We start from the raw sequence: 23873 nt of genomic DNA on the forward strand, positions 1-23873 counted from the left end.
AGGTGAAAGTGTCTGACTTTAAATTCCAAAGAAGACCGAGGCTGCGTTGCATTGGTACGGGGTCAGTTCCTAAGTCCAAGTCTCTAAGACCATTGCATAAGTCCTGAGAAGGAAACGCTTCCATGAGTTCTTGGCTATTTGAGGCTATTTTGTGAAGCCGGAGGTTAGAGCAGGCAAGCATCTCCTGAGCTCTCCTGAGGAGACTGATGGCAGTCTCATTTGAAGGCATGGCTTTCAAGCAGTCATCGACATAGAAGTCCTGGTCTATGAATTGTTTGACATCGGATCCATATTCTGCTTCTCCTTCTTGAGCAGACCTTTTGAGTCCATAAATGGCAACTGCGGGTGAAGGACTGTTGCCAAAAATGTGTACCCTCATGCGATACTCTGTGACTTCATTAGAAGGATTATTGTCTCTGTACCAGAGGAACCTTAAGAAATTCCTGTCTTTTTCTTTCACGAGGAAGCAGTGGAACATCTGCTGAAGGTCGGCGACAAAGGCAATGGAATCCTTACGGAAACTTATCAGTACTCCCAGCAGTTTGTTGTTGAGGTCTGGACCTGTTAGGAGGATATCATTCAAAGAGACATTTCTGAACTTGGCGCTAGAATCAAACACCACTCTAATCTGGCCCGGTTTCTAAGGGTGGTATACTCCGAACATGGGTAGGAACCAGCATTCATCAGTGTCTTTGAGAGTGGGAGCTATGTCTGCGTGATTGTTTTCGAAAATCTTTTCCATGAAGGAGAAAAAGTGATCTTTCATTTCTGGTTTCCTTTGAAAATTGTGCTTGAGAGAGGAGAAACGTTTTAACACTTGATCTCTGTTATTTGGCAAATGTGGTCTGTGAGTTCTGAAGGGAAGAGGTGCGACCCAGCTGTTAGTCTCATCTTTAACAAGTCCCTTGTCCATTATCTCTAAGAACAGCTTGTCCTCTATAGACATTGCCAGCTGATTGTCTTGTTTGGTTCTCTGGAAAACTGTGCACCCTAACTGATCCTCATAGCTGTTGGGTATAATACTGTCGTCATGAGTACAGTCCATTAGAGGGTTGGGTAATTGGGTGCTGTATGGCAGTTCCTTGATATGAAAGTCATTGTTACAGGGTTGGAACAAAGATGGATGACCATTCTCCAGCATGTTAGTAAGCATACTTGTCGCAGAGGTGGGAGTGTGCATGTGCCCTAGGCACACGTCTCCTATTATGACCCATCCCAAGTCTAGCCTTTGAGCATAAGGAGCGTTGCGGGGTCCATTGATGTGGCGTCTCACTTTATGGACTTGCAGGATATCTCTTCCCAAGAGCAGGACTATTTGGGCTTGATGATCGAGTTGTGGTATAAGATGTGCTATATGTTTTAAGTGAGCATGGTGGATTGCTACATCTGGTGTTGGAATTTCAGATCTGTTGTCAGGAATTTGGTTACATTCGATGATTGTAGGTAATGGCTGGCTGAACTGTCCATCTATGGATTCAATTTGGTAATCAGCAACTTTCCTTCCCGCTGTCATCACAGTACCTGCACATGTTTTTAGTGAATAGGGAGTATTTGGCCCTTTAACGTTGAATAGATTGAAGAACGCTGATCTAGCCAAGGATCTGTTACTTTGATCATCCAAGATGGCGTATAGTTTTACAGCTTTGTCTCTGTGGCCCTTTGGGTAAACTCTGACAAGGGAGATTTTGGAGCAGGACCTACCTTCTATTGACCCTTTGCAAATTTCAGTACATTGTGAAGTGATCTCTGGTGTAGTTGTAGTCGTGTTCCTTTCCTCCCCGCCATGCTCACTGTCCGTTGAAGTGTTTTTGGCACTCCAAGGAGCTGAGCCGGGGTGTAGTGCTGTGTTGTGGTCTGCAGTGCCACATTCTGAGCATTTCACACTGACCTTACAGTCCTTAGCAAGATGTGATGTAGATGAACAGCACTTGTAGCATATGCCGTTTTCTTTCAAGAAGCTCTTACGATCCTGCATAGGTTTCTCTCTGAAGGCTCTGCATTTCAGGAGAGGATGAGGCTTTTGATGAAGGGGGCACTGCTTGCTGGGGTCCTGTTCCTTTGTCTCTACTTGAGAGTAGTTGCCAGACCTGTGAACAGAACCTGAAGAAGAAACATTAGTCTTGTGTACTGCTACAGACGTCTTGCGTGGATTGGGAGCTGGTGTCTGTGTGGCATACGACAGCATAAAGTCAAAGCTAGGGTCTTTCCTGATCCTTGCCTGTTGATGCACAAATTCTACGAAGACGGAGAAGGGAGGAAATGGAACATTGTGTTTATATTTGTACTTTGATCCATGTGTGAGCCACCTTTCCTTCAGATTGTCGGGCAACTTTTGGACTATAGGGTTGACACCTCTTGCTGTGTCGAGGAATGTGAGTCCTGGTAAGTCCACTTCGCATTTTGCAACCTGGACTTCCATTAGCAGGTCACTTAACTCTCTGAGTTTCTGAAGACCTTTGTTAGATATTTTGGGAAAATTGTCTATTCTTTTAAATAAGGCTCTTTCTGTTGCCTCTGCTGAGCCGTAACACTCATCCAGTCTGTCCCAGATCATTTTGAGACCAATCTCGGGGTGGTTTATATTAATGTCTCTGATCCTTGATGCTTGTCTACTTGACTCTTCTCCAAGATATTTGACTAAGAGGTCTACCTCTTCTCTCTCTGACAACTCCAAGTCTTTAGTAACATTTTGGAAAGAAGCTCTCCAGGCCCTATAGCCTCCAGCATGGTCGTTGAATTTTAAGAGCCCTTTGGCCACTAGTTCACATCATGTAAAGAACTTGGCAAAGTCTGTTGTGAACTGGTTATCAGTAGGGTATACTGGTGGAGGATCGCCCTTGTAACGATGTGAAGTGCGTTCATACCTGCTAGTGTCCTCTAGGTGGCGCCAGCCGGTGTTGTCTTGTTTCGGCGTGATGAAAGGCGTGCCAGGAAGGTGCTTTGCTTCGGTAACCTGTTGAGTGGCAGGGTTGTCACTAGCAGAATTGTATTCACGCTTATAACTGGTCTGGGTATGCCTGCCATGTTGAATTCTGTTTGTCTCACTGGAGATATCGCATTCTTGCTTTAGTATTGGCTCAGGATTGTAATTTGAATCAGGGAGCTCATTGAAATACTGAGTTGTGCGCTGTAATGAATCCTGTGAGATAAGCTTCAGACTCGGCATACTGCTTTGTCTTTGCAAATCAGGGAGTTGTGCAGCCTCTAAGAACTCTGCTTCAGCCACAGCGGCTGCAGCTTCCTTTTCTGCTGTTAGTTTTTCTAAGGCGGCATCCAGACTTGCCTTATCAAGTTGTGCTCTCCGTTCTCTGTCAGCTAATGTTGCTTCTAAGTGTGCTTTCTCTATCTGCATTCTTGTTTCTTGCTCTGCTTTCTCTAGCTTGAGATGCATTTCCTGGTTAGCAAATGTTGCTCGTGTTTGGCGGCTTCAGCTTTTGCGCGGGCAATGGCGGCAGCGTTGCTGATAGATGATGCCTTTGAGAAGGCAGAAGCTACGGATTTCGTTCTGTATGATTTTTGGGACATGGTGCCTTTAAGGGGATGCTTGGCTGTGCAGAGATTGCTGTAGCTGTATTAAGTCTCTATGTAGCCGGTGTCCTGAATCTCACTAGCCGGTAGCAGTTGTTTTACTGTTCTGTCCTCGCTACACGTTATCCTGGGATGTATGTGCACTCCGACAGGCAGCTAAACCTTATCTACTTGTAATCCAATAAGGAGACTGTGTCTTGTAGTCTATTCAGTTTATTGAACGATTAGTAGATGAATTTGGTAAAACTAGGAGCAATGGAAAAACAAACGATCAATATGTGTATACAAAACACAGAAATACATGAAGTCAATGGCAGAACAGCATATAACAAGTAATGAAGCAGCTTGCCAGTCTCATAAGTGTAACTGGAAGATGCAGGGATTAGAGTCCTACATATCAGGTGTCTGCAATCAGGAAAAACATAGTCTGTCTTACCAACGATGCTATCACAAGAGAGATAAAATGGTGGACGTCTTCTCTGCAACCAGTCTGTGTGGAAAAGGACCTTCCTTCTCCCAGAGTGCATCACTACAGACAATACTATGGTGTGCTGAGTAGATCAAAAAGGAAACAAGTGCAAACAAACAAACTCAGCATTCAGCCGCTAGAGGGAGTCAGCGTGCTGCAAGCAAGAAATGGGTCTGTCTGAAGACATAACAAGTATAATGCACCCCCATAACCCATACAGTATAATGCCCCCCATATCTGATATAGTATAATGCACCCCCATAGGCCATACAGTATAATGCACCCCCATATAGTATAAGGCACCCCCATAGCCCATACAGTATAATGCACACCAATAAAGTGTAATGCACCCCCATAGTCCATACAGTACAATGCACTCCCATATAGAATAATGCACCCCCCTAGGCCATAAAGTATAATGCTCTCCCATACAGTATATTGCACCCCCATAGCCCATACAGTATATTTCCCCCCCATATAGTATAATGCATCCCCATAGCCTATACAGTATAATGCACCCCATAGCTCATACGGTATAATGCACCCCCATAGCCCATACAGTATAATGCACCAACATAGCTCATACAGTATAATGCACCCCCATATAGTATAAGGCACCCCATAGTCCATACAGTAATATTCACTCCCATACAGTATAATTCACCCCCATAGCACATACAGTATATTTCACCCCCATATAATATAATGCACCCCATAGCCCATACAGTATAATGCACAGCCATAGCCCATATAGCATAATGCACCCCCATAGAGTATAAGGCACCCCCATAGCCCACACAGTATAATGCACCCCCATAGTCCATACAGTATAATGTACCCCAATACAGCATAATGCACCCCATAGCCCATACAGTATAATGTACCCTTATATAGTATAATGCACCTCTAAAGCCCATACAGTATAATGCACCAACATAGTCCATACAGTAAAATTCACTCCCATACAGTATAATGCACCCCCATAGAACATACAGTATAATGCACCCCCATAGTCCATACAGTATAATGCACCCCAATACAGTATAAGGCACCCCATGGCCCATACAGTATAATGTACCCTAATATAGCATAATGCATCCCCATATCTCATACAGTATAATGACCCCCATATATTATAATGCACCCCCATAGTCCATACAGTATAATGCACCCCCATACAGTATAATGGACCCCCATAGTCTATACAGTATAATGCACTCCCATATAGTATAATGCACCCCATAGTCCATACAGTACAAGGCACTCCCATATAGAATGCACCCCCCATAGTCCATACAGTATAATGTACTCCCATACAGTATAATGCATCCCATAGTATGTACAGTATAATTCACCTCCATATAGTATAATGCCCCCCATGCCCCATATAGTATAATGCACCCGCATAGCCCATACAGTATAATGCAACCCGATATAGTATAAGGCACTCTCATAGCCCATACAGTATAATGCACACCCATAAAGTATAATGCACCCCAATAGTCCATACAGTACAATTCACTCCCATATAGAATAATGCACCCCCATAGCCCATACAGTATATTTCATCCCCATATAGTATAATGCACCTGCATAGCCTTTACAGAATAATGCACCCCATAGCCCATACAGTATAATGCACCCCCATAGCCCATACATTATAATGCACACCCATACAGTATAAGGCACCCCCATAGCCCATACAGTATAATGCACCCCCATAGTCCATATAGTGTAATGCACCCCAATACAGTATAATGCACCCCAGAGCCCATACAGCATAATGTACCCTCATATAGTATAATGCACCTCTATAGCCCATACAGTATAATGCACCCCCATAGTCCATACAGTAAAATTCACTCCCATACACTATAATGCACCCCAATAGCCCATAAAGTATAATGCATCCCCATATCCCATACAGTATAACGACCCCCATATATTATAATGCACCCCCATAGTCCATACAGTATAATGCACCCCCATACCCCATATAGTATAATGCACCCCCATACAGTATAATGGACCCCCATGGTCTATACAGTATAATGCACTCCCATATAGTATAATGCACCCCATAGTCCATACAGTACAAGGCACTCCCATATAGAATGCACCCCTCATAGTCCATACAGTATAATGTACTCCCATACAGTATAATGCATCCCATAGTATGTACAGTATAATTCACCTCCATATAGTATAATGCCCCCCATGGCCCATATAGTATAATGCACCCGCATAGCCCATACAGTATAATGCAACCCGATATAGTATAAGGCACTCTCATAGCCCATACAGTATAATGCACACCCATAAAGTATAATGCACCCCAATAGTCCATACAGTACAATTCACTCCCATATAGAATAATGCACCCCCATAGCCCATACAGTATATTTCACCCCCATATAGTATAATGCACCTGCATAGCCTTTACAGAATAATGCACCCCATAGCCCATACAGTATAATGCACCCCCATAGCCCATACATTATAATGCACACCCATACAGTATAAGGCACCCCCATAGCCCATACAGTATAATGCACCCCCATAGTCCATATAGTGTAATGCACCCCAATACAGTATAATGCACCCCAGAGCCCATACAGCATAATGTACCCTCATATAGTATAATGCACCTCTATAGCCCATACAGTATAATGCACCCCCATAGTCCATACAGTAAAATTCAGTCCCATACACTATAATGCACCCCAATAGCCCATAAAGTATAATGCACCCCATAGCCCATACAGTATAATGCACCCCCATAGCCATACAGTTTAATGCACCCATACAGTATAAGGCACCTCTATAGCCCTTACAGTATAATGCACCCCAATACAGTAAAATGCACCCTATAGCCCATACAGTATAATGCACTCCCATGGTCCATACAGTACAATGCACTCCCATATAGTATAATGCACCCCAATAGCCAATACAGTATAATTCACCCCCATAGTCCATACAGTACAATGCACTTCCATATAGTATAATGCACCCCATACTCCATACAGTATAATGCACTCCCATACAGTATAATGCACCCCCATAGCCCATGCAGTATAATTCATCCCCATATAGTATAATACACCTCCATAGCCCATACAGTATAATGCACCCCCGTAGTCAATACAGCATAATGCACCCCCATAGTCCATCCATACAGTATAATGCACTCCCATACAGTATAATGCACACCCATAGACCATACCATATAATGCACTCCCATACATTATAATGCACACCCATAGCACATACAGTATAATGCACCTCCATATAGTATAAGGCACCCCATAGCACATACAGTATAATGCACCCCCATAGTCCATACAGTATAATGCACTCCCATACAGTATAATGCACCCCCATAGCCCATACAGTATATTTCACCCCCATATAGTAAAATGCACCCCCATAGCCTATACAGTATAATGCACCCCCATGGTCTATACAGAATAATGCTCTCCCATATAGTATAATGCACCCCATAGTCAATACAGTACAAGGCACTCCCATATAGAATGCACCCCCATAGTCCATACAGTATAATGCACCCCAATACAGTATAATGTACCCCATAGCTCATACAGCATAATGTACTCTCATAGTATAATGCTCCTCTATAGCCCATACAGTATAATACATCCCATAGCCCATACAATATAAAGCACCCCATAGTCCATACAGTTTAATGCAACCCCATATCCCATATAGTATAATGTACCCCCATAGTCCATACAGTATAATGCACTCCAATATAGTATGCACCCCCATAGTCCATACGGTATAATGCACTCCCATACAGTATATTTTACCCCCATACAGTACAATGCACCCCCATACCCCATACAGTATAATGCACCCCCATATAGTATAATGTACCCCCATAACCCATACAGTGTAATGCACCTCCATGGTCCATACAGTATAATGCACCCCCATAGTCCATACAGTATAATGCACTCCCATATAGTATGCACCCCCATAGTCTATACGGTATAATGCACTCCCATACAGTATACAGTACAGACCAAAAGTTTGGACACACCTTCTCATTTAAAGATTTTTCTGTATTTTCATGACTTTGAAATTTGTAAATTCACACTGAAGGCATCAAAACTATGAATTAACACATGTGGAATTATATACTTAACAAAAAAGTGTGAAACAACTGAAAATATGTCTTATATTCTAGGTTCTTCAAAGAAGCCACCTTTTGCTTTGATGACTGCTTTGCACACTCTTGGCATTCTCTTGATGAGCTTCAAGAGGTAGTCACCGGAAATGGTCTTCCAACAATCTTGAAGGAGTTCCCAGAGATGCTTAGCACTTGTTGGCCCTTTTGTCTTCACTCTGTGGTCCAGCTCACCCCAAACCATCTCGATTGGGTTCAGGTCTGGTGACTGTGGAGGCCAGGTCATCTGGCGTAGCACCCCATCACTCTCCTTCTTGGTCAAATAGCCCTTACACAGCCTGGAGGTGTGTTTGGGGTCATTGTCCTGTTGAAAAATAAATGATGGTCCAACTGAACGCAAACCGGATGGAATAGCATCCCACTGCAAGATGCTGTGGTAGCCATGCTGGTTCAGTATGCCTTCAATTTTGAATAAATCCCCAACAGTGTCACCAGCAAAGCACCCCCACACCATCACACCTCCTCCTCTATGCTTCACGGTGGGAACCAGGCATGTAGAGTCCATCCGTTCACCTTTTCTGCTTCGCACAAAGACACGGTGGTTGGAACCAAGGATCTCAAATTTGGACTCATCATACCAAAGCACAGATTTCCACTGGTCAAATGTCCATTCCGTGTGTTCTTTAGCCCAAACAAATCTCTTCTGCTTGTTGCCTGTCCTTAGCAGTGGTTTCCTAGCAGCTATTTTACCATGAAGGCCTGCTGCACAAAGTCTCCTCTTAACAATTGTTGTAGAGATGTGTCTGCTGCTAGAACTCTGTGTGGCATTGACCTGGTCTCTAATTTGAGCTGCTGTTAACCTGCGATTTCTGAGGCTGTTGACTCGGATAAACTTATCCTCAGAAGCAGAGGTGACTCTTGGTCTTCCTTTCCTGGGGCGGTCCTCATGTGAGCCAGTTTCTTTGTAGCGCTTGATGGTTTTTGCAACTGCACTTGGGGACACATTCAAAGGTTGCCCACTTTTTCGCACTGACTGACCTTCATTTCTTAAAGTAATGATGGCCACTCGTTTTTCTTTACTTAGAATTTGTATTATGGAAAGAAAAAAGCAGCTAACAGTCTATTCAGTAGGACTATCAGCTGTGTATCCACCAGACTTCTGCACAACACAACTGATGGTCCCAACCCCATTTATAAGGCAAGAAATCCCACTTATTAAACCTGACAGGGCACACCTGTGAAGTGAAAAACATTTCCGGTGACTACCTCTTGAAGCTCATCAAGAGAATGCCAAGAGTGTGCAAAGCAATCATCAAAGCAAAAGGTGGCTACTTTGAAGAACCTAGAATATAAGACATATTTTCAGTTGTTTCACACTTTTTTGTTAAGTATATAATTCCTCATGTGTTAATTCATAGTTTTGATGCCTTCAGTGTGAATGTACAATTTTCAAAGTCATGAAAATACAGAAAAATGTAATGCATCCCCATACCCCATACAGTATAATATATCCCCATATAGTATAATGTACCCCCATAACCCATACAGTATAATGCACCCCCATGGTCCATACAGTATAATGCACTGCCATATGGTATAATGCACCCCGTAGTCCATACAGTACAAGGCACTCCCATATAGTAGAATGCACCCCCATAGCCCATACAGTATAATGTACTCCCATACAGTATAATGCATCCCATAGTATGAACAGTATAATTCATCTTCAAATAGTATAATGCAACCCCATAGCCCATAAAGTATAATGCCCCCCATAGCCCATACAGTATAATGCACCACCATAGCCCATACAGTATAATGCACCCATGCAGTATAAGGCACCCCTATAGCCCTTACAGTATAATGCACCCCAATACAGTATGCTCCCTATAGCCCATACAGCATAATGCACTCCCATATAGTATAATGCACCCCCATAGCCCATACAGTATAATTCACACCCATAGTCCATACAGTATAATGCACAAATATGTAGTATAATGCACCCCCATAGTCCATACAGTACAATGCACTTCCATATAGTATAATGCACCCCATACTCCATACAGTATAATGCACTCCCATACAGTATAATGCACCCCCATAGCCCATACAGTATAATTCATCCCCATATAGTATAATACACCTCCATAGCCCATACAGTATAATGTACCCCCGTAGACAATACAGCATAAGTACCCCCATAGTCCATACAGTATAATGCACTCCCATACAGTATAATGCACACCCATAGACCATACCATATAATACACTCCCATACATTATAATGCACACCCATAGCCTATACAGTATAATGCACCCCCATATAGTATAAGGCACCTCCATAGCACATACAGTATAATGCACCCCCATAGTCCGTACAGTATAATGCACTCCCATACAGTATAATGCACCCCCATAGCCCATACAGTATATTTCACCCCCATATAGTATAATGCACCTCCATAGCCTATACAGTATAATGCACCCCAATACAGTATAATGCACCTTCATGGTCTATACAGTATAATGCACTCCCATATAGTATAATGCACCCCATAGTCCATACAGTACAAGGCACTCCCATATAGAATGCACCCCCATAGTCCATACAGTATAATGCACCCCAATACAGTATAATGTACCCCATAGCCCATCCAGAATAATGTACTCTCATAGTATAATGCACCTCTATAACCCATACAGTATAATACATCCCATAGCCCATACAGTATAATGCACCCCATAGCCCATACAGTATAAGGCACCCCCATATCCCATACAGTATAATGCACCCCCATATAGTATAATGTACCCCCATAGTCTGTACAGTATAATACACTCCCATATAGTATGCACCCCATAGTCCATACGGTATAATGCACTCCCATACAGTATATTTTACCCCCATACAGTATAATGCACCCCCATACCCCATACAGTATAATGCACCCCCATATAGTATAATGTACCCCCATAACCCATACAGTGTAATGCACCTCAATGGTCCATACAGTATAATGCACCCCGATAGTCCATACAGTATAATGCACTCCCATATAGTATGCACCCCCCATAGTCCATATGGTATAATGCACTCCCATACAGTATAATGCATCCCCATGGTCCATACAGTATAATGCACTGCCATATGGTATAATGCACCCCATAGTCCATACAATACAAGGCACTCCCATATAGTAGAATGCACCCCCATAGCCCATACAGTAAAATGTACTCCCATACAGTATAATGCATCCCATAGTATGTACAGTATAATTCACCTTCATATAGTATAATGCACCCCCATAGCCCATACAGTATAATGCTCCCCATATCCCATATAGTATAATGCACCACCATAGCCCATACAGTATAATGCACCCCCATATAGTATAAGGCACCCCCATAGTCCATACAGTAAAATTCACTACCATACAGTATAATTCACCCCCATAGCCCATACAGTATAGTTCACCCCATATAGTATAATGCACCCCCATAGCCTATACAGTATAATGCACCCCATAGCCCATACAGTATAATGCACCCCCATAGTCCATACAGTATAATGTACCCCAATACAGTATAATGCACCCCATAGCCCATACTGTATAATGTACCCTTATATAGTATAATGCACCTCTAAAGCCCATAAAGTATAATGCACCCCCATAGTCCATGCAGTAAAATTCACTCCCATACTGTATAATGCACCCCATAGCCCATACAGTATAATGCACCCCCATAGAACATACAGTATAATGCACCCCCATACAGTATAAGGCTCCCCCATAGTCCATACAGTATAATGCACCCCAATACAGTATAAGGCACCCCATGGCCCATACAGTGTAATGTACCCTCATATAGTATAATGCACCCCCATAGCCCATACAGTATAATGCACCCCCATATCCCATACAGTACAACGACCCCCATATATTTTAATGCACTCCCATAGTCCATACAGTATAATGCACCCCCATATTGTATAATGTACCCCCATAGTCCCTACAGTATAATGCACTCCCATATCGTATAATGCACCCCCCATAGTCCATATGGTATATTGCACTCTCATGCAGTATAATTCATCCCCATACCCCATACAGTATAATGCACCCCCATACAGTATAATGCACCCCCATGGTCTGTACAGTATAATGCACTCCCATATAGTATAATGCACCCCATAGTCCATACAGTACAAGGCACTCCCATATAGAATGCACCCCCATAGTCCATACAGTATAATGTACTCCCATACAGTATAATGCACTCCCATACAGTATAATGCACCCCCATAGCCCAAACAGTATATTTCACCCCATATAGTATAATGCACCCCCATAGCCTATACAGTATAATGCACCCCAATACAGTATAATGCACTCTATAGCCCATACAGTAAATGCACCCCATAGCCCATACTGTATAATTCACCCCATATAGTATAATACACCCCCATAGTCCATACAGTATAATGCACTCCCATATAGTATAATGCACCCCCCATAGTCCATACTTTATAATGCACTCCCATACAGTATAATGCATCCCCATACCCCATACACTATAATGCACCCCCATATAGTATAATGTACCCCCATAGCCCATACAGTATAATGCACCCCTATAGTCCATACAGTATAATGCACTCCCATATAGTATAATGTACCCAATAGTCCATACAGTACAAGGCACTCCCATATAGTAGAATGCACCCCCATAGTCCATACAGTATAATGTTCTCCCATACAGTATAATGCATCCCATAGTATGTACAGTATAATTCACCTACATATAGTATAATGCACCCCCATAGCCCATACAGTATAATGCCCCCCATAGCCCATACAGTATAATGCACACCCATATAGTATAATGCACCCCCATAGTCCATACAGTACAATGCACTCCAATATAGAATAATGCACCCCCATAGTCCATACAGTAAAATTCACTCTCATACAGTATAATGCACCCCCATAGCCCATACAGTTTTTTTCACCCCCATATAGTACACTGCTCAAAAAAATAAAGGGAACACTCAAATAACACATCCTCGATCCGAATGAATGAAATATTGTCATTAAATACTTTGTTCTGTACAAAGTTGAATGTGCTGACAACAAAATCACACAAAAATCATCAATGTAAATCAAATTTATTAACCAATGGAGGCCTTGATTTGCAGTCACCCCCAAAATTAAAGTGGAAAAACACTACAGGCTGACCCAACTTTGATGTAATGTCCTTAAAATATGTCAAAATGAGGCTCAGTATTGTGTGTGGCCTCCACGTGCCTGTATGACCTCCCTACAACGCCTGGGCATGCTCCTGATGAGGTTGCGGATGGTCTCCTGTGGGATCTCCTCCCAGACCTGGACTATAGCATCCGCAAACTCCTGTACAGTCTGTGGTGCAAAGTGACGTTGGTGGATGTAGCGAGACATGATGTCCCAGATATGCTCAATTGGATTCAGGTCTGGGGAACGGGTGGGCCAGTCCATAGCTTCAATGCCTTCATCTTGCAGGAACTGCTGACACACTTCAGCCACATGAGGTCTGGCATTGTCCTGCAGTAGGAGGAACCCAGGGCCATCCGCACCAGCATATGGTCTCACAAGGGGTCTGAGGGTCTCATCTCGGTACCTAATGGCAGTCAGGCTACGTCTGGCGAGCACATGGAGGGCTGTGCGGCCCTCCAAAGAAATGCCACCCCACACCATTACTGACCCACTGCCAAACTGGTCATGTTGAAGGATGTTGCAGGCTGCAGATCGCTCTCCACGGCGTCTCCAGACTCTGTCACGTCTGTCACATGTGCTCAGTGTGAACCTGCTTTCATCTGTGAAGAGCACAGGGCGCCATTGGCGACATTGCCAATCCTGGTGTTCTGTAGCAAATGCAAAGCGTCCTGCACGGTGTTGGGCTGTGAGCACAACCCCCATCTGTGGACGTCGGGCCCTCATACCACCCTCATGGAGTCGGTTTCTAACCGTTTGTGCAGACATATGCACATTTGTGGCATGCTGGAGGTCATTTTGAAGGGCTCTGGCAGTGCTCCTCCTGTTCCTCCTTGCACAAAGGAGGAGATATCGGTACTGCTGCTGGGTTGTTGCCCTCCTATGGCTCCCTCCACATCGCCTGGTATCTGCTTCATGCTCTGGACACTGTGCTAACAGACACAGCTACCCTTCTTGCCACAGTTCGCACTGATGTGCCATCCTGGATGAACTGCACTACCTGAGCAACTTTTGTGGGTTGTACTGTAGACACAGCCTGATGCTACTGTACCTCTAGGGGTGAGAGCAATGGCATAATGAAAAAGTGACCAAAACAACAGACAAAAAGGATGAGAACAGAGAAATGGTCTGTGGTCACCACCTGCAGAACCACTCCTTAATAGGGGGTATCTTGTTAATTGCCTATCATTTCTACCAGTTGTTTGTTCCATTTGCGCAACAGCAGGAGAAATTGATTCACAAGCAGTGTTGCTTCATAACTGGACAGATAGATTTCACAGAAGTGTTATTGACTTGAAGTTACATTGTGTTGTTTAAGTGTTCCCTTTATTTTTCTGAGCAGTGTATAATGCACCCCCATAGCCTATACAGAATAATGCACCCCATAGCCCATACAGTGTAATGCACCCCCATAAAGTAAAGGCACCCCCATAGCCCATACAGTATAATGCACCCCCATAGTCCATACAGTATAATGCTCCCCAATACAGTATAATGCACCCCATAACCCATACAGTATAATGTACCCTCATACAGTATAATGCACCTCTTAGCCCATACAGTATAATGCACCCCCATAGTCCATACAGTATAATGCACCCCCATAGCCCATACAGTATAATGCACCCCCATAGTCCATACAGTATAAGGCACCCCCATACAGTATAAGGCACCCCCATAGCCCTTACAGTATAATGCACCCCCATAGTCCATACAGTATAATGCACCCCGATACAGTAAAATGCACCCCATAGCCCATACAGTATAATGCACCCCCATGGTCCATACAGTATAATGCACTCCTATATAATTTAATGCACCCATAGTCCATACAGTACAAGGCACTCCCATATAGTATGATGCACCCCCATAGTCCATACAGTATAATGTACTCCCATACAGTATAATGCATCCCATAGTATGTACAGTATAATTCACCTCCACATAGTATAATGCACCCCCATAGCCCATATAGTATAATGCACCCCCATAGCCTATACAGTATAATGCACACCCATAAAGTATAATGCACCACCATACTCCATACAGTACAATGCACTCCCATATAGAATAATGCACCCCCATAGTTCATACAATAAAATTCACTCCCATACAGTATAATGCACCCCCATAGCCCATAGAGTATATTTCACCCCCACATAGTATAATGCACCCCCATAGCCTATACAGTATAATGCACCCCATCGCTCATACAGCGTAATGCACCTCCATAGAGTATAAGGCACCCCCATAGAGTATAAGGCACCCCCATAGTCCATACAGTATAATGCACCCCCATAGCCCATACAGTATAATGCACCCCCATAGCCCATACAGTATAATGTTCCCTCATATAGTATAATGCACCTCTATAGCCCATACAGTATAATGAACCCCATAGTCCATACAGTATAATACACCCCATAGTCCATAGAGTATAATGCATCCCCTTATCCCATACAGTATAATGCACCCCATAGCCAATACAGTATAATGTACCTCAATATCCCATACAGTATAATGCACCCCCATATAGCATAATGCACCCCCAAAGTCCATACAGTATAATGCACTCCCATATAGTATAATGCATCCCCATACCCCATACAGTATAATGCACCCCCATATAGTATAATGTACCCCCATAGCCCATACAGTATAATGCACCCCCATGGTCCATACAGTATAATTTACTCCCATATAGCATAATGCACCCCATAGTCCATACAGTGCAAGGCACTCCCATATAGTATAATGCACCCTCATTGTCCATACAGTATAATGTACTCCCATACAGTATAATGCATCCCATAGTATGTACAGTATAATTCACCTCCATATAGTATAATGCACCCCCATAGCCCATACAGTTTAATGCCCCCCTAGCCCATATAGTATAATGCACCCCCATTGCCAATGCAGTATAATGCACCCCCATATAGTATAAGGCACCCCCATAGCCCATACCGTATAATGCACCCCCATAGTCCATACAGTACAATGCACTCCCATATAGAATAATGCACCCCCATAGCCCATACAGTATAATGCACCCCCATATAGTATAAGGCACCCCAATAGCCCATACCGTATAATGCACACCCATAAAGTATAATGCACCCCCATAGTCCATACAGTACAATGCACTCCCATATAGAATAATGCACCCCCATAGTCAATACAATATAATGCACTCCCATATAGTATAAGGCACCCCCATAGCCCATACAGTATAATGCACACCCATAAAGTATAATGCACCCCCATAGTCCATACAGTACAATGCACTCCCTTATAGAATAATGCACCCCCGTAGCCTATACAGTATAATGCACCCACAATAGCCCACAGATTATAATGCACCCCCATGGTCCATTCAGTTTAATGCACTCCCATACAGTATAATGCATCCGCATACAGTATAGTGCACCCCGATATCCCATACAGTATAATTTACCCCATAGCCCATACAGTATAATGCACCCCCATAGTCCATACAGTATAATGTACTCCCATATAGTATAATGATTCCCATAGTATGTACAGTATAATTCACCTCCATATAGTATAATGCACCCCCATAGCCCATACAGTATAGTGCACCCCCATATAGTATAAGGCACCCCCAAAGTCCATACAGTATAATGCACTCCCTTATAGTATAATGCATCCCCATACCCCATACAGTATAATGCATCCCCATATAGTATAATGTACCCCCATAGCCCATACAGTATTATGCACCCCCATGGTCCATACAGTATAATTTACTCCCATATAGCATAATGCACCCCATTGTCCATACAGTGCAAGGCACTCCCATATAGTATATTACACCCCGATAGTCCATACAGTATAATGTACTCCCATGCAGTATAATGCATCCCATAGTATGTACAGTATAATTCACCTCCATATAGTATAATGCACTCCCATAGCCCATACAGTTTAATGCCCCCCTTGCCCATATAGTATAATGCACCCCCATAGCCCATACAGTATAATGCACCCCCATAGTCCATACAGTACAATGCACTCCCATATAGAATAATGCACCCCCATAGCCCATACAGTATAATGCACCCCCATAGCCCATACCATATAATGCATACCCATAAAGTATAATGCATCCCCATAGTCCATACAGTACAATGCACTCCCATATAGAATAATGCACCCCCATAGTCAATACAATATAATGCACTCCCATATAGTATAAGGCACCCCCATAGCCCATACAGTATAATGCACACCCATAAAGTATAATGCACCCCCATAGTCCATACAGTACAATGCACTCCCTTATAGAATAATGCAGCCCCATAGCCTATACAGTATAATGCACCCACAATAGCCCATAGAGCATAATGCACCCCCATGGTCCATACAGTTTAATACACTCCCATACAGTATAATGCATCCCCATACCTCATACAGTATAATGCACCCCCATGTCCCATACAGTATAATTTACCCCATAGCCCATACAGTATAATGCACCCCCTTGGTCCATACAGTATAATGCACTCCCATATAGTATAATGCACCTCATAGTCTATACAGTGCAAGGCACTCCCATATAGTATAATGCACCCCCATAGTCTATACAGTATAATGTATTCCCATATAGTATAATGCATCCCATAGTATGTACAGTATAATTCACCTCCATATAGTATAATGCACCCCCATAGCCCATACAGTATAGTGCACCCCCATATAGTATAAGGCACCCCCATAGCCCATACAGTATAATGCACACCCATAAAGTATAATGCACCCCCATAGTCCTTACAGTACAATGCACTCCCATATAGAATGGACCCCCATAGTCCATACAATATAATGCACTCCCATATAGTATAAGGCACCCCTATAGCCCATACAGTATAATGCACACCCATAAAGTATAATGCACCCCCATAGTCCATACAGTACAATGCACTCCCATATAGAATAATGCACCTCCATAGCCTAAACAGTATAATGCACCCCCATAGGCAATACAGTATAATGCACCCCCATAGTCCATACAGTATAATGCACCTCAATACAGTATAATGCACCCCATAGCCCTTACAGTATAATGTACCCTCATATAGTATAATGCACCTCTATAGCCCATACAGTATAATGCACCCCATAGCCCATACAGTATAATACACCCAATAGCCCATACAATACAATGCACCCCCATATCCCATACAGTGTAATGCACCCCCATATCCCATACAGTATAATGCACCCCCATATAGTATAATGCACCCCATAGCCCATACAGTATAATGCCCCCCATAGCCCATATAGTATAATGCACCACCATAGCCCATACAGTATAATGCACCCCCATATAGTATAATGCACACCTATAAAGTATAATGCATCCCCATAGTCCATACAGTACAATGCACTCCCTTATAGAATAATGCACCCCATAACCCATACAGTATAATGCACCCCCATAGCCCATACAGTATAATGCACCCCCATACAGTGTAAGGCACCCCCATGGTCCATACAGTATAATGCACTCCCATATAGTATAATGCACCCCATAGTCAATACAGTACAAGGCACTCCCAAATAGTATAATGTACTCCCATACAGTGTAATGCATCCCATAGTATGTACAGTATAATTCACCTCCATATAGTATAATGCACCCCCATAGTCCATACAGTACAATGCCCCCATAGCCCATATAGTATAATGCCTCCCAAAGCCCATACAGTATAATGCACCCCCATATAGTATAAGGCACCCCCATAGCCCATACCGTATAGTGCAGAACAATGAAGTATAATGCACCCCATAGTTCATACAGTACAATGCACCCCCATAGTCCATACAGTAAAATTCACTCCCATACAGTATAATGCATCCCCATACAGTATAATGCACCCCCATACAGTTTAAGGCACCCCCATAGTCCATACAGTATAATGCACTGCCATAGACCATACAGTATAATGCACCACCATAGCCCATGCAACATAATGCACTCCCATATCCCATACAGTATAATGCACCCCCATAAAAGCCCCCACATAGCCCTCCATACAGTATGATGCACCCCCATAGTCCATATAGTATAATGCACACATAGTCCATACAGTATAATGCACTCCCATACAGTATAATGCACCCCCATAGCCCATACAGTATAATTCACCTCCATAGTTCTCAATACACTTTTATGACCACCACAATGTTCTAAAAAATTAAAATACAATACTCACCTCTCCTCCTCGTTCTCTGCTGCTCCGGTCACCCCAGCTTGTGTTCTGAAGCGTCGCACATCTCAGCGTAGAGGATGCCATGTAGTGACGACATTGCGCTGAGACCAGACGCCGAGAAAGAATGATGGGGGAGGAGGCATCAGCTGACGCTCCCTCCTCCATAATTTCTTACTGTATCGACAGAGGCCGATACGGTTCAACATGCGGGGGCAGTGGCCCAAGCTCACAAGCCTTATAGTGGCAGTGCAGGGAGATCATGTCTCCCTGCTCTGCCACAGAGTTTAAGTTGGCGCACATTGATACAGTTAAAAGTAGCACAGTTCCGGGTGGGCCCCTCAGAGCGCGGGGCCTGGGGCGGCCCCTTTACCACCCCCCGAAGCTATGCTACTGCTTTGACCCCTTCACCCACGGACCATTTTCTGTTTTTTCAAATAGTTTTTTTTCCCCTTCTTCCATCAATATAGCCGTAAGAGGGCTTGTTTTTTGTGGGATGAGTTGTACTTTTGAATGACACCATTGATTTTACCATACAGTGTACTGGAAAAAGGGGGAGGATCCAAATGCGGTGCAATTGCAAAAAAAGTGCAATTTTTGGGGGGGCTTTTTGTTTACTATGTTCATTATATGGTAAAACTGATCTGGCAATATGATTCCCCAGGTCAGTATGAGTACGCAGATACCAAACATGTATACTTTATTTTTTTATTTAAGCAAAGTTTTTGCTTTTGTCGCCATTTTCCGCAACCCATAGAGTTTCCATTTTTTCGAGATCAGGGGCTGGAATATGGCTTATTTTTTTGCGCCCCCGAGTTGATGTTTTTATTGTTACCATTTTGGGGTAGATATGATTTTGATCGCCTCTTATTGCATTTTATTGCAATGTTGCAGTGGACAAAAAACATAATTCTGGCATTTCTGTTTTTGTTCTTGTTATGCTGTTTACCGATCAGATGAATTTACTTCCTATTTTGATAGACTGGACATTTCTGAAAGCATTAATATCAAATGTGTGTATTTTTTTATTGTTTTTTTCAATTGTGCAAGAGGGGAAGTTTTGTTTTTTGTTTTCATGTTTTTACAAAAAGAATTCTAATTTTTTACTTTATTTAACAGTTCCCTTAGGAGACTTGAAGCTGCAATTGTCTGATCACCTGTGCTATACATAGCAGTTCTCCACCACTGCTATGTTTAGCGGAAATCATGATCTCCAATAAACGCGGCCACTAGTCGGCATTCACAGGAGTATCCTAATGACAGGCACGGGGGTTTTCTGCAGACCCCTGGCTGTTAGGGCAACCCAAAAGCACCCTGCGATCACGTCACTGACGCGCTGATGGGAGAGTGGAATGACGAGTGCCCTGCCGACACGTGTTAAATCCCGCTGTCAGAAATTGCGGGAATTAACAAATAACAGCTGTTAAAGGCATATGACAGCTGACTTAATCAGTTAAGAATTAATAATTCTTGTTTTCTTTACTTTTACATTTTACACAGCGTCCCAATGTTTTTGGAATTGGGGTTGTTTGAGGTCTTTTGTTGCCGCCAATGTTTTACTCAGGTCAAAATCTATTTTTCAAATTGTATAGACATGTTTATAAAAAAAATGCTATAAAATGTATAACAGAATTAATATACCTAAAAAACACTGTTATTGAATAATATTAATTGCTCATTTTTGGCAGATGACTGTACCAGGAGCTCAAAGGAACATGTGATATTTTCAGATGTTAATGCAGCTGACCATAGTATCACAACAGATACATATGAAGAGTATGCCATTACCCAAGATATACCTCCAGCCTTTCACAACAAAGATGTATTATCTGATCCCTTTCAACGGGTTCTTTCTACTGATTCATCACAGACTTTTAATAAAAATAAAAATAATCAAAGGGATGGTAAACATCAAAGAAATCACGCAAGAAAGAAGCCATATTCATGTTTAGAATGTGGTAAAAGTTTTCCAGACAAAACAAGTCTTGTTATACATCAGAGAATTCACACAGGAGAGAAGCCATTTTCATGTTCAGAATGTGGGAAATGTTTTAATAAGAAAACAAATCTTGTTGCACATCTGAGAATTCACACAGGGGAGAAGTTATTTTCATGTTCAGAATGTGGGAAAAGTTTTAATCAGAAAACAAATCTTGTTACACATCAGAGAATTCATACTGGGCAAAAGCCATTTTTATGTTTAGAATGTGGGAAGTGTTTTAAAAAGAAATATAATCTTGCTTCACATCAGAGAATTCACACAGGGGAGAAGCCATTTTCATGTTCAGAATGTGGAAAATGTTTTGCAGACAAATCAACTCTTGCTAGACATCAAAGAATTCACACAGGGGAGAAATTATTTTCATGTCCAGAATGTGGGAAATGCTGTTCTCGGAAATATGATCTTGCTAAACATCAGAAAACTCACACAGGGGAGAAGCAATTATTATGTTCAGTGTGTGGGAAATGTTTTTTGAAGAAAAGAAACCTTGTAACACATCTGAAAATTCACACATGGTAAAATGCAGGAGAGAAGCCATTTTCATTTTCCCAATGTGGGAAATATTTTACAGCTAAATTAAATCTTCTTACACATCAGATTATTCACATGGGAGAAAAAACATTTTTATATTTACAATGTGGGAAATGTTTTAACCAAAAATCTATTTTTGTGGCAAATCAGAGCACTCACATAGGGAAGTAGCCATTTTTTTCTTTTATTACTATTGACAAATTGTACAAGGTACAAACATCAGTTACAGTGAAAGTAAAGTCATATGTCATAGATGAGGAGTAGAAAGCAACTTAAACCATTAATTGAGGATTCAGGAATATAGTAAATTATCAATAAGCATTTGTCATCAAAAAGCAAATAGAATCTAAATAACTCAGCCATACACTAAATGGGCAACTTGATCGAGACACTGGTGTTGTTTTTGGCTGCAATTTTCTTGAATGGTCACCGTCTGTTCCTCAGAATGATTTTTAATGGGGTTTTCAGATTCATAAAGCCTGTTCCTAAGCTGCAGTTTGTTTTAAATTAAATAACTGTCCTATACTCACAGTCCCTTGGTCCCTGCCACTGCTCTAAAATCTGCAATGAGTCTTCCAAGCAAAAGGGTGTCATTCTCAGAAATGGCAATCCTAGTGTTTGCTGCTCTTCCCAATCACAGGGCGAACAGCCCAGCTAAGATAATGTACTGTAGGTGCAGTAAGGGCTAATTCAGACCTCTATATTTTGCGTACGAGTGTTCTTTGTGGTTTTCACGGATATCACTCATACCTACAATACTGAATGGAGCTGTTCACATGTCCATGATTTTACATGGACCGAGCAGTTTGGGCAAAATTATGGACACATGACTGATATTGTTTCGAATGTTGGATCAAAATCTGCAATGCAAGTCTATGAGTCTGTAAAAAAAAAAATCGGTCACCACTCGGATGAGATCCGACTTTCATTGATTGCTAGATGGAAGGTAAAGAAACTTTTTTTTCACGGAAACTCAGAAAAACTTAAGAAACTCGGACCAAACTCTGAGGAAACTCAGACCGAAATAGCTGATGAAACACGGTCAGTTTTACTCGTACCTGAAAAAAACTGACTTGTGAATGAGCATTTAGCCAGTTGGAGGTTATAGTAGATTCTATAATTAAGATGGATAGAATAGTTTATCACCAAGAGCACCTCAACCGAATAGTTTTCGGTTTTCCTAGTTCCAGGAATCACCATGTGGTGGAATTGGTTTGACTACTACAGGGGCTGGTGAAGTTCCAAGTGTAATGGTCAACATGGTAATCAATGACAGAATAAGAGATACAGGATCCTTCAAATTAATTTAAAAGATTTAGGCTGCAAGCTGAAGGGAAGGAACCCCAAAGTAGTATTCCCTGCAAAAATGCCTGTGCAATACACAACACAGGAGAGACAGTGGGATCTTAGGGAGCTAAATGCATGGCTTAAAGGGGTTGTCCACTACTTTCACATTGATGCCCTATCCCCAGGATAGGGCATCAATGTATGATTGGCTGGGGTCCCGCACGTGGCACCCCCGCCAATCAACTGTTATCGATGGCGGCACCCGCCAGCAGGAGATCGTTATCTTGGCCGTCAAGTTGTAGTGCCTGGCGCTTGTTACAAATGAATGGGAGGCAGATGTGCAGTACCCTGCGGCAGCCACTACAGTTGGACGGCCAAGCACCACAGGTAAGGACTTCCGGCTGGCGGGCACTGCCGCCGG

At 42.6% G+C, this 23873-nt stretch overlaps 2 protein-coding genes across 2 annotated transcripts in view; one reads left to right on the plus strand and one right to left on the minus strand.

The window, feature by feature from the left end:
* LOC141272090 (gastrula zinc finger protein XlCGF66.1-like) overlaps positions 1-22696 on the plus strand; it is a 66482-nt gene extending 43786 nt beyond the window's left edge. Inside the window, exon 7 of the mRNA XM_073682397.1 lies at positions 21321-22696. Within this exon, the coding sequence (XP_073538498.1) occupies positions 21321-22153 (833 nt within the window). The 3' untranslated portion in view covers positions 22154-22696. The remainder of the gene's footprint in view (positions 1-21320) is intronic.
* On the minus strand, positions 638-4064 carry LOC141272085 (uncharacterized). Its single transcript, XM_073682390.1, has 2 exons — positions 3965-4064; positions 638-3774 (listed from the first exon to the last, which is right to left on the minus strand). Exon 2 carries the CDS (start codon positions 2552-2554, stop codon positions 641-643), a length of 1914 nt encoding a protein of 637 aa, XP_073538491.1. The 5' UTR covers positions 2555-3774; positions 3965-4064; the 3' UTR covers positions 638-640.
* Positions 22697-23873: the final 1177 nt, after the last annotated feature.

This window comes from Phyllobates terribilis, unplaced genomic scaffold (assembly GCF_046119375.1).
Source record: "Phyllobates terribilis strain yellow unplaced genomic scaffold, ASM4611937v1 Scaffold_5__5_contigs__length_657084704, whole genome shotgun sequence".
In the NCBI taxonomy this organism is placed as follows: domain Eukaryota; kingdom Metazoa; phylum Chordata; class Amphibia; order Anura; family Dendrobatidae; genus Phyllobates; species Phyllobates terribilis.

What these genes read in the sequence shown, in the direction of transcription:
- LOC141272085 (XM_073682390.1), bottom strand. Translation starts at nt 2,554, where the DNA reads ATGATCTGGGACAGACTGGATGAGTGTTACGGCTCAGCAGAGGCAACA.